The sequence below is a fragment of the Protopterus annectens genome, chromosome 3.part1, assembly GCF_019279795.1.
Source record: "Protopterus annectens isolate FY-2018-M chromosome 3.part1, PAN1.0, whole genome shotgun sequence".
Taxonomy (NCBI): Eukaryota; Metazoa; Chordata; order Ceratodontiformes; family Protopteridae; genus Protopterus; species Protopterus annectens.
The window spans coordinates 1,856,113,038-1,856,126,119 of record NC_056732.1 but is presented as its reverse complement, the minus strand read 5'-3'; the positions used below and the strand labels follow the sequence as shown (position 1 = coordinate 1,856,126,119).

Here is a 13,082-nt window from a genome sequence, read left to right as displayed (position 1 = left end):
AATGCCTTGGCCAAATTTCCCCTAATAGCATAAGTAACACCCTGTTTTTTTTTTTTTGTTAAAAAGGGGGATTTGAATTTGGTCTGTGATTTAAACAGAATATACTAGAGAGACAGATATGTGTCCCAGAGACTGCCCCTCAAATGGAACAGGCTTCCCATCCATATGAAGCTGAGATCTTCTATTACCCAGTTTAAGTACAACCTAAACCAGTGTATAGGGAATTGTAAATTTACACCGGGCCTGGCACCAATGTCCCTTATGGACAGAGGTAGTTTAAAAATGCCTGGCCCTCAATATCCTATTTGGATATCAGTCATTATTCTTCCTGGAAAACCTGGCTAGGCCATAGAAAGGCCCTGTTGGTCATTAGCCTAGTAACAATCTATGAATCTAAAAAAGTCCACTATCTTAGTGCAACTGACCTGGTCAACAAAGGATAAAACTAAATATAGGCTTTATACAAACCTGAACTCTGGTTCAGGAACTAGGAAAGATGTAAAAGAAATTCATAGGTTCATAGGTGTGTTCTAGGCTAATGGCCCTGGAGCCTTTACAGACCTAGCCCATAGGATTACCCTGGCATCATGCCACCTGAACTTAGTTCCCAGTGCCTCTGTCAAGTATAGCTACTGGAGTGATCCCTGGGGTGAATTTTCTATTTCTCATCCACTCATCAAGATTTCTCTTGAAGAGAGCCAGTGAGGCGCTCTCCTTGACATGTACGGGAAGTCTATTCCATAGCATGGGCATTCTCTGGGTTATGAACCTGTCCCTCCAGCATGTTCTCTTGATTCTGGTAATGTGGTTGAGGTCTCTGGAGTGTGTGGTGTGGAGGGATTGGGATTTCTTTAGATGTAATATTTCTAACAGAGCTGGGTCAGACATGGCTTTGTAAGTCAAGCAGAGATCACCTCTAAGTAGGCGATATGTGACATAGAATAGTTGGAGTTTTTTTTAATCTGTCCATATAGAACAATTGTTTAAGGCCTAGAATCCTCTTTGTAAGTTAGTTCTGTGGCCTCTCCAGTTATTGCAAATGTCTAGGGAGGTACATGCCAAATGGGGCATTGTACTCGATGACTGGCCTAATGAGGGAAGAGTAGAGGGAGACAATGGCCTTTTTCTTCCTGGATGCAAAACCCTTAGTAATGAGATGTGCCACATAGAAGGACTTTCTGACCACAGTGGCAATGTGGTGGTCAAAAGAGAGGTTGCTATCAACCTGTTTTCCCAGATCTCTTATAATGCCTTCTGTGTTCAGTGAACTACCATTGATGTGGTAATTCATGGGAACTGGGTTTTTCCCAAAGGGGATGACGACACATTTTTTGGCATTGAGTAATATATTTGTTTGTAATTGTTTATTTTCAATAAAGAAATAAAAAGCTCTGCTGAAATTAATTTTGATATTGCTATGTTGTAAGGAGTAATGGTGAGTGTGGAAGAGAGGTGAAGAAGAGAGTACAGGCAGGATGGAGTGGGTGGAGAAGAGTGTCAGGAGTGATTTGTGACAGACGAGTACCAGTAAGAGTGAAAGGGAAGCTCTACAAGAGGTTAGTGATACCAGCTATGTTATACGGGTTGGAGACAGTAGCAGTGACAAAAAGGCAGGAGTCATAGCTTGACGTGGCAGAGTTGAAGATGTTAAGATTTGCACTCGGTGCGACGAGGATGGACAGGATTAGGAATAAGTATATTAGAGGGTCAGCCCAGGTTGGAAGGTTTGGAGACAAAGCCAGAGAGGCAAGATTACGTTGGTTTGGACATGTGCTGAGGAGGGATGCAGAGTATATATTGGGAAAAAGATGCTAAGGATGAAGCTGCCAGGTAACAGGAAAAGAGGAAGGCCTAAGATAAGGTTTATGGATGTGGTGAGAGAGGACATGCAGGTGGTTGGTGTGACAGAGCAAGATGCAGAGGACAGGAAGAAATGGAAACAGTTGATCTGCTGTGGCGACCCCTAACGGGAGCAGCCGTAAGAAGAAGAAGAAGATGTTGTAAGGGGAAAGGTCATAGTTGTTGGGAAATATCAAAGCAAAACACCACCTTTCCTCTTTATACTGTCCTTACAGATGATATTATAGCTGGGAGGTGTAATTTCAGATTGTTTATGCTGGCTTTATGCCAAGTTTCAGTTACACTGATAATATGCCTTGTCTTTGATAATCCAGTCATGTAGTTCAGCATTTTTATTTCTTATGCATCTAACATTTATAGCAACAAAAGTAAGATTACTGGAGTTGGAGGTTGACTGTTGAGGTTAGAGTAGCGAGTTGAAGAGAGTTGTCTTGATTCTTTTGATATGCAGGGCTAGGATTAGGGTTAATGTCTTCTCCTAGATTTTAGTTTACTGGGGAATTATTGATACTTGTCTTTGGAGTGCAATTTTCCAGTTGATTTTGTTTTGCTGTGAATTGAAATAGTTACTCAATTTCTGTTTGGATTAAAGGTGAGAGGCATCATTAAATAGGTTTGGTGCGATGTGTGGAATGTAGAGAGGACGTATCTATAGGTGGCTGGGACAGAGTTGAAAAAATGCTGATAGCTATTATAGAGCCATTATAGGATGAGAGATGGCAATACAGAAACAAACCAAAGAATCCACCAATGAGCAAGGTTGCCAACTCCAGAAAGGAAACAGGTGTCAACAAGTTGTAAAAAAATGATTTATTTGAGCTCCACGAACTTCAAATGTTAGCTTTTCATCCACCAACAAGAAACAAGGACTTTGTCAGAATAATCATTAATAAAGCCATTGAGCTTTATATAATATATATATATATAACTATAATATATATATTTATATAATAAAAATGAAAGACCATTGACGAATGAACAGCTGAAATTAATTAACTAATTAGCAAATGTAATATTCCCTTAAAGATAAATTAAAGAGTTGTACACAATTCATTTTGCAGAAAATAAAAATAAAATATGTTTAAAGTGTTTTTTTAATTTTATTTTCTACCAAATTATGTTTTCAGGTCGCTTCTGTTTTACCTTCATTGGACTAATGATTAGGAAACGTGCAGCAGTTTGTCTGCTAATGCAGTTTTGTCAAGAAGGTTTCTGAGCATGTTACATTTGTTTATCTGAGGCATGGAAAAATCCTTAGTAGGAGAGTCTAAAGTTCATTCCACAAGATCAGGAGCCGTCTCTCAGGACTTTTTCCAAAGTGCATCTTCTTCTTCTTCTTTTTCCGGCTTTTCCCGGTTGGGGGTCGCCACAGCAAATTACCTGTCTGCTCATGATTGGCAGTGGAGGTTTACAGTATCGAGTTGCCAGCCCGGCACCCAACCTTCCACAGAAGGTACACACATGCACGCACTCACACCTAGGGCCAATTTAGAGTGTCCAGTCCACCTACAGCATGTCTTTGGGATGTGTGAGGAAACTGGAGTACCCGGAAAAAACCCACATGACCACAGGAAGGACACGCAGACTCCGCACAGTAGGCAACTCAGCCGAAGATCGAACCAGAGCACCTCTTGCTGTGAGGCGGCAACGTTAACTGCTGCACCACCGTGGCCGCCCTTTCCAAAGTGCATCTATTATGATATTTATGCCGTTGACACATGCCCTTCTATGGGCAACTTTCTGAAGCATTACATGCTGGATGTAATCTTTACATCTCATGGCATTTGGGACCACCTTCTTCTCATAAGTCCACTAAGAATGACTGCTGAGATCTCTGTCCTAATTATAGAGAAGGGTGAACCAGACCATGATGGATATGAAAATGATGTGCTTGCTGTCATGATGGATCAAAATTGTCTTGGTTCATCCTGCTCTATAGTCCCACCCATCGTCCCCTGACCTGGAAGATGGGGGGTATGGATGTGGTATAATAATGAACATTAATTGAATGGGCTCTTAAGTGGACTACTTAAAACTGGACAGTGATGGCGACATGGTAGAGATCATGTCATGGGGAGGAGTTAAAGCTTATTTCAATTGGTGCTGAGGTGACTGAGGTGATTGAGCTGGTGAGTGATGGTGGCATGCTAGGTACTGGGTATTATGTTAGGGGGGGGGGTTAAAGCCTATTTGTATAGTTAGTCATGTGACTAAGCTGGTGACTGATGATGGCATGATAGGTATTGGATATTATATAAGGGGGGGGGGTTAAAGCCTATTTGTATTAGTCATGTAACTGAGCTGGTGAATGATGGTGGCATGCTAGGTACTGGGTATTATGTAAGTGGGGTTAAAGCCTATTTGTATTGTTAGTCATGTGACTGAGCTGGTGACTGATGATGGCATGCTAGGTATTGGATATTATATAAGGGGGGGTTAAAGCCTATTTGTATTAGTCATGTGACTGAGCTGGTGAGTGATGGTGGCATGCTAGGTACTAGGTATTATGTAAGGGGGGTAGTTAAAGCCTATTTGTATTAGTCACGTGACTGAGCTGGTGAGTGATGCTGGCATGCTAGATACTGGATATTATGTAAGGGGAGTTAAAGCCTATTTGTATTGCTAGTCATTTGACTGAGCTGGTGAGTGATGGTGGCATGCTAGGTAATGGGTATTATGTAAGGGGGTTAAAACCTATTTGTATTGTTAGTCATGTGACTAAGCTGGTGACTGATGGTGGCATGCTAGGTACTGTATATTATGTAAGGGGGGGTTAAAGCCTATTTGTTTTAGTCATGTGACTAAGCTTGTGAGTGATGGTGGCATGCTAGGTACTGGGTATTATCCTCTCATCAATAAAAAAGAAGTCAATCTGGTGGTCGCCTGCCATAAACAAACTTTACAACAAAAGGAAGAAACTGTTGCAGAAAAGAGGAAAATCCCAGGATGCAAAAAACTTCCTTACCAGCCTCAGTAAGAAACTGAGATCCCTCATAAAATCCTCCAAAGCTAGTTACGAAAATAAAATTGCCAAAGATTCCAAAAACAACAAGGCATTCTATCACTATGTCAAGAATCTAAATGGCAATGCTCAGATCTGCTCTGAGCTAAAACAGAATGGCATTAAATATACTGATCCCAAGGATATTGCCAATATCCTGGCAGATCGATTCAGTGCCAACTTCACCCCCCTCTTACCCCCTAAATGGCCCATCTCAATACCGGAAGATTGCCAAATTCCGGTAATAACGGCCACACAGGTAAAAAATGCACTCTCCAAAGCTAAGAATACAGCATCCATGGGACCAGATGACATCCCGGGCTGTGTACTACATGAACTACAATATGAACTGGCACCTCACCTAAGTGTCATGTTTAATCATAGCCTCACCTCAGGTTTCGTGCCCACTGAGTGGCGCACAGCTACAGTTATCCCACTCCACAAGGGGGGAGTCCACCTTGGATCCTGGAAACTACCATCCCATCAGTCTGACAAGCCTTATCTGCAAGGCTATGGAGCGTATTATAATGGAACTTATAAACAAAGACATTGGGAACCTTCAAACACTGGACCCCACCCAGTTTGGGTTGGTGAAGGGCCGATCTTGTCTCCTGAACTTGATTGACTTCTTCGAATCAGTCTCCAGAGCCATGGACAAGGGTAACGTGGTCCACACAGCCTATCTAGACCTTGCCAAGGCCTTTGACATCATCCCCCACTCTGGAATCATAGATAAACTTACTAAGCTGGGCATTAATCCCTACATCACCCAATGGATTGCTAACTGGCTTACTGATAGAACCCACACTGTAAAAGTAGCTGACTCCAAATCCAGCTCCAGACAAGTGACAAGTGGAGTACCTCAGGGTTCAGTCCTGGGGCCGCTCTTGTTTGGCATCTACTTCTCTGAAGTACAGGCCAACACTAAGGGACTCTGGATAACAAAGTTTGCAGATGACTGCAAACTGGGAGCCATTATTGAATCCCCAAATGATGTGGATACTCTACAAAAGGGCCTTACAGAAACAGATGCTTGGTGCCAGAGCCATGGGCTCAAGCTCAATGCCAAGAAATGTATAGTTATCCCCTTTGGGAAAAAACATGTATCCGTGAATTACCATATAGTTGGTAGTACACTAAACACCGAAAGTTTGATAAGAGACTTAGGGACACAGGTGGACAGTGGTCTCACCTTTGATAACCACATCGCCACAACAGTCAGGAAATCCTTCTATGTGACACACCTCATCACTAAGGGCTTTTCATCCAGAAAAAAGGAGGTCATTGTCCCACTGTACTCATCCCTCATTAGACCCATTATAGAATACAATGCCCCGTTTGGTGTGTACCTCTCAAGACATCTGCAACAACTGGAAAGGCCACAGAAATACCTCACTAAAAGAATCACAGGCCTAAAGCAGATCCCCTACGCTGACCGCCTTAAAAAACTCCAGCTATACTCTGTCGCATATCGTCTACTCAGAAGCGATCTTTGCTTAACATACAAGGCCATGTCAAACCCAGAGCTGTTGGACATGCTACACTTAAAGAAATCCCAATCCCTCAGAGCCACACGCTCCAGGGATCTAAACCTTGTCATCACAATAAACAAAACATGCTGGAGGGATAGGTTCCTGACTCAGAGACTCCCCAGACTCTGGAATAGATTGCCCATACATGTCAAGCAGAGTGCCTCTTTGGTCCTCTTCAAAAGGAACTTTGACGATTGGTTGGGAGAAAGGAAATTCACCCCGGGGATCACGTCAGTCACCCTGCTAGACAGGGGTCCTGGGAAGTAAATAGTGTGGGAAGAAATAGCCAGTGAATTGTTATGGCTAGGCTTGTATAGGCCCTAGGGCTGATAGCCTAGTACCAACCTATGAACCTGTGAACCTATGAAGGGAGGTTAAAGCCTATTTGTATTGTTAGTCATGTGACTAAGCTGGTGACTGATGGTGGCATGCTAGGTACTGGATATTATGTAAGGGGGGGTGAAAGCCTATTTGTATTAGTCATGTGACTAAGCTGGTGAGTGATGGTGGCATGCTAGGTACTAGGTATTATGTAAGGGGAGTTAAAGCCTATTTGTATTGTTAGTCGTGACTGAGCTGGTGACTGATGGTGGCATGCTAGGTATTGGTTATGCAATATTGGGAGGAGATAAAGCTCATTTGTATTGATGCTTAGGTGACTGAGCTACCGGGTGATAATGGCATGCTGGGTAGTGGGTATTATGTAAGTGGGGTGAGTTAAAGCCTATTTGGCTGAGGTAAGTCAGCTGGCATGTGATGATGGCATACTAAGTATTAAGTGTTGTATAAGGAGGAGGAGTTAAAGCCCAAGAGGGTTTGCATTGATGCTGAGGTGACTGAGCTGGAGAGGGATGGTGGCATGGTGGATATTGGGTGTTTTGTAAGGGGGGAGGAGTTAAAGACCAGGGAAGTTTGTATTGGTGCTGATGTGACGGTGCTTGCACTAGGGTTACAGTTCTGTCAGTAGAGGAAGGTGAACCACAGCCATACAGATAATTCATAATGGTACGCCCATAACTTGTTTCTATGTTAATTTGAATACAGTGATTTAAGTGCAGGATTAGAAATCCATATACTTTTCTTCTCTATATAAATTAATGCCACTGTGTCTTACTACTAATTATACTGCATGGAGATTATGCTATACTGATAGTAAATGAGCAAAACCCATTGCTCTGGTTATTAATCCACTCCTGAAATAGATGAGTTTTTATAAATCTGACACTGAACAGGAAGAAAAGTGTAGTTATTAAATTTGGCAAATAAGCATCTAGTGCAACAGAAGCATTTTAACATAGCTGGGTACATATTCTTGTTGAAACCTGTGATGCCCCACCACTGGACCAGTAGTCAAGGAGCCTCATTCCTTACCACTGGCACCAGTGGGTGATGTAGATTGGGAGGATGACAGGTACACACACAGTATTTCCAGATGCAGTTCTCTGCATTAAGTGCAATTTCCCTTAAGAGCACACACAGACCACAGTCAGTCTGGGGCTGGTTTTTCCCTCTTTCTCCAGATCCCCCATAAGACTCCCCACTGGCACAGCTGCAGAGTTGAGATCTCAGCTGAGTGGCAAAGCCAAGACCTCCAGCACCCTCTCTGCCCACCCAATGCTTCATGACCCTGCCCAAGTAGCTGACACACACTCTTTGATGTTTGATTTATACACACACACCTGGGAAAGGCTGGCAGAGGTTTACTAGCTATGCCCCTATTTGCCCAGAGGATAAGGTAGTTATCACTGCCACCATCCAGCTCCTTATCAGCTACTTTAAGGCCCTTAACAAAGGGTGTCCAGTCTTACTGTGTAATGTTACTATTAATACAAATGGTAGTCTGGCCAAGAGCAAGGCTATTAGGGGTGCCCCACAGTGTCACCAAATTAAATATGCAAGTACTCTCAGAACGTAAATATCTCTGCAAAGATCAGGCACAATGAAAGGTTTAAAGTTACTTAATAAATACTCGTTATATATTTACAGTGACAGCAGAGGTGAAACTCACAGGAAATATTACGTAGGCCCTTGGGCCGATAGCCTAGTACCTACCTATGAACCTATGAACAACTTTGCAGGACAGTCTCAAATAAATAAATACAAATATCTAAGATAAGCTTTGCTGTATTCCTGACTATACCTAAGAGAATTAATATAACCTAGTACACTTACTTAATTAGAGCAGCAAGGCAGATGTGGTGAGTGGATCTTGATGTTGTCAGGTCAACAACAGAATACAGAATCCTATCTCACTCAGAGAGTTCTCAAATTAATATCTCAAATATTACTGCTGGACTAGCTTGCAGAATGGCATAATTTATTGTCATCTGCCTCCTAGTTCCCATGCCCCAAAACAACCATTAATGGCAGCTGGTAGCATTTAGTATCTACCTGTAAAAATATATAGACAAGAGCTTTTCCTCAGATCTTTGGCAAATGGTGGAAGTCATAAAACAATGAAACACTTCCAAGACAATACTGAAAGCTCCCTAGTTTCAGACGTTGTGTCTATTGCTGCATTGAAATTGAAGGATAACATCTTGTTATGGTCTAGGCATAAAGTAATTTTAATTTCAGTTATTTTTTTCTGAAGTTAACCTCCTGTATTACAGTTTCCACTGTTAAAATATACATTTAAAAATGTACAATAGTGCATGTAGGATGCAATAGGATGGTGCAGTGGTGCAACCGTAGTGTTTTCGCCTCACAGCAAGAGGTTCTGTGGTTCGAGTCTCGGCTGGAGTGTCTTCTGTGTGAAGTCTACATGTCCTTCCTGCATTCGTGTGGGCTTTCTCTGGGTACTCTGGTTTCCTCCCACGTTACAAAAACATGCATCTGGAGCATTTCTCTTCAGGCCTCCGCTGAAAATTGGCTTTGTTTCAAGTCGGACTTTCCTGGTAAACAAATGTTAAATAAATAAATAAATGTACATGTCTGTTCTCTTCCAGCAGGGCACACTGCGGATACATCTTTAAGCTCAGTACTTTACAAACCCTTTTCAACACACGTGTCTATACAAGCAAGTTTGATATACACATGATATACAGTTATAACACAAACATCTTACATGAAGCATGTTGAACTTTATAAATGACACATAACCATTTACAAAATCCCAGACAGCTGTGCTGGCAGTATCTGTCTTTGTCACACTTCTGTATAAATCATGTTGATATTCACAAGTTACATATAATTATTTACAAAATTCCAGCTAGCTGGGCTGGCAGTACCTCCTTTCATGACAAAACCATTTATGTTCATCTGTGTGTACAATAAATGAAGAGCAAGTAAATTTTGTATTTTTCAGGTGCCAAAAAACTTTGAAGATGTTGCTGTTGAGTTTTCAAGTGAGGAGTGGAAGATGCTGAGTGAACATGACAAAGAGTTACACCGGGATGTGATGGTACAGAACTATGAGAACATGATTTCTTTAGGTAAGGGGATTTCAAAGGTACATTTTTATTGACTGAAATTCAATTATTCATGTCTTTGCAATAAGAATTATTTAAGTAATATGATAATACAGTAACATGATAATACAATTATAACCTCTTACGTGACAGCATAAATAATTTCATAGCCCCTGCCCCCATTGATGGAATAGACACCTATGCTGAGTTATATATCAATGCTTTATACACGCACCTGTACAATTGTATTGACTCTAACAAAAGTAATAGAACCAAAGCAAGATCTTCAAAGGGTAACAAACCTGCCTGGTGGACAACTGCCATTAACTGGCTATACAACAGGAAAAAGAAATTGCTTTCTAAGAGTAGGAAGGAGCAGTCTGAAAACTGGAAACACTCCCTTCTCAACTTAAACAAGCAAATAAAACTCCTAGTGAAGAGTTCCAAAGCTAACTACAAATCCATATTAGCTTCCCTAACTAAGGATAACTACAAGGCTTTCTTCAGTTACATCCGTATCCTCAAATGTAAAGCCCAGATTTGAGCTGAACTCATACTTAATGGTACTACATATACAGAACCTGTGAATATAGCAAACCTGCTGGCTGACAGGTTCAGTGAAAAGCTCACTTCTCTGTCCTTGCCACATAAACCCCAAAGCATCCCAAACACCTGTCTCCCACCTATTGTCTCTGAGGGCCAGGTCTTATATGCCCTCTCCAAGGCCAAAAATGCAGCCTGTATGGGACCAGACAACATCCCAGGCTGTGTTCTACATGGGTTAAAACAGGAATTAGCATCACCATTGGGCACGCTTTTCAATCACAGTTTAAGCACTGTCTTTATCCCAGCAGAATGGAAAACAGCTACTGTCATCCCTTTGCACAAAGGGGTTGCATCCGTGGATCCTGGGAACTACAGACTCATTAGCCTGACCAGCCTTGTTGCAAGTCCAGTCATGATAAAGTAGATGAGCCTTTGTTGGTTCTGTTCAAGCAGTTTTATTATGTACAAACACATCAGGACTGAGGTTTAATAACTTTAACTTAGATAAACTTATATACAAACTAACTATTACACTCATACATGCTCGCTCTCTGGCTGCACTCTCAAAATGGCACTGAAGCTAGCACATGCTCGCTATTTATATGCACGTGCTGTCCTTGAAACGCTTTTTAAAGGTACAACACACACACACACACACACACACACACACACACACACACACACACACACACACACACACACACACACACACACTATTCTACATCCTCCCTCTTTGAGAAATGGGTCATGCATTATTCATGACATTAAATGACATGCAGTTGTTACAAATAATTATTTCTCATGCAGTTATACAAAAGTAAATACATAGACAATTATGTCCAGGTTGCTGTGTATTTTACACTAGGTCTGGAAATATGACCGAATTCTGTGACATAGAAATTAGAATTAGGTCTAGCAACTGGGACTGTGTCTGCTGAATGTTCAGCTTTGGAGACATCAGGAACAGAAGTCGAAGTTAAGACACGTTCTGCAACAGGAACATTATCTGGATTGCTCTGAGATCTAGAGTCTGTATCACAGGAACAATGCTGCGATATTTCTCCTGTACTCCACATCCTCAGATTCTATGAAGTAGGATCCTGGCTCGGCACATATACTTGTTACTTGACGAATCTGGTCGAAACCTTACGTTTGGATTCCATTAAAGATGTTTTACTTTTATAACTGCTGGCCATCATTTTATTATGCTCCATTTTATGCTTTTCCTGTTGCATTATTTTATTTTCTGCAGAATTAAATAACCTAAACTAATCACCGTGATTTGAACTATAGAGACCTCATGTGGCTTATTAGATTCCCGTCCATTCCTGCTGTTATATATGGAGTGTATAACTTTAAATATCCTAATGACTAAGCTATAGGGAGATGCATATTATGTGGTACATATTCCTGCACTCTTCATGACTAAGCTATAGGGGGTGCAAGTTATGTGGTACATATTCCTGCTGTTATATATGGAGTATATAACTTTAAATATGCTAATGACTAAGCTATAGGGAGATGCATGTTATGCAGTACATATTCCTGCATCCTTCATTAAGGCAGTCATATTAAAGACTAAACACCTCATGCAGTCTGATGGTCATCCAGAGTGTTTATGTTGCCCTACAGAGTATCCTGATAAACATCTGCATATTCCATGGTATGAGAACAGGGGAAGTGCATTTGTGAAATGAATAAATATATTTATTTTTCAAGATTTTATCCATTTGAAAATACAAAAGAAATCAAGTCACAGTTAGAATAATGCCACAGTTGCAGCTACCAGGAATTTCCTTACTGAAAGGCAACTAATAGAAAACCGGAAGTTTATATCTAGAAATTTGATTTATTTCTCACCGATAGCTGAGAAGGCTGAAAAGTTAGTGTGCTACAATTCTGCATTTTGGTAGGGAAGCCTTGAAAATGTTTAAGTCTTGCTTTTCTTGCAGAAGTGGAAGAAAAGTAACAGTTTAGAGCATGGTTCATGACTTTTTCAAGCCATAAAGTAATTTGTCCTTTATTCTTTAAAAAGACATCTGAACTGTGGTGGTGGTGCTGCGGTAGCGTTGTCACCTCACAGTAAGACGTCCTGTTCGATTCTCAGCTAGGGCGTCTTCTGTGTGGAGACATGTGTGAATGGGCGTACCTTCATTGAAGGTTGCACATCAGGGCCAGCAAATCGGCATGTAAAAATCTACTGCCAATCATTAGCGGACCAGAGTTCCACTGTGGCGACCCCTAACCGGGAAAAGCCAAAAGACACAACAACATTCTTTAAAAAGACATGGGATCTTAGAATGACTGTCATTTCTTATGTTACTAAGCTGAGAAATCAAGGTAAAAGCCATCAAACCAGAAGCAGTCTATTCAGACCCCAGAAATGACCTTATCAAAAGTTATGAAAGTATGCAGAGTGAGTGAAATAACTAGTGTGCAGTTTTAGAGACTTAGCTAAGAAACTAGATGTATAAAAGATAAATGCGAGTCAAACAGAACAGCAAACAGTAAAGGACATCCAAAAGAAGTCATTTTAGAGAGTATTGTAATAGTAGTGGAGACAAAAAGAGTTATTTATTTTATTATATTTACTTTGTTAACCGGGCAATGTCCAACTGGGCCAGGTAGACCGTTTTCAGCGGAGACTCAGGGAGAAAAAAATCTGCAAACAAAAAAATACACATAGAAAAAAACATTAGTAAATGTTACAACAGAGTAAATAAAATAATTATT

The 13,082-nt window shown here is 41.1% G+C and overlaps 1 protein-coding gene across 1 annotated transcript in view; it reads left to right on the top strand.

The window, feature by feature from the left end:
* LOC122797929 (zinc finger protein 605-like) overlaps positions 1–13,082 on the top strand; it is a 146,388-nt gene that overhangs the window by 36,724 nt on the left and 96,582 nt on the right. The window contains exon 3 of the mRNA XM_044066448.1: positions 9,701–9,827. Within this exon, the coding sequence (XP_043922383.1) occupies positions 9,701–9,827 (127 nt within the window). The remainder of the gene's footprint in view (positions 1–9,700; positions 9,828–13,082) is intronic.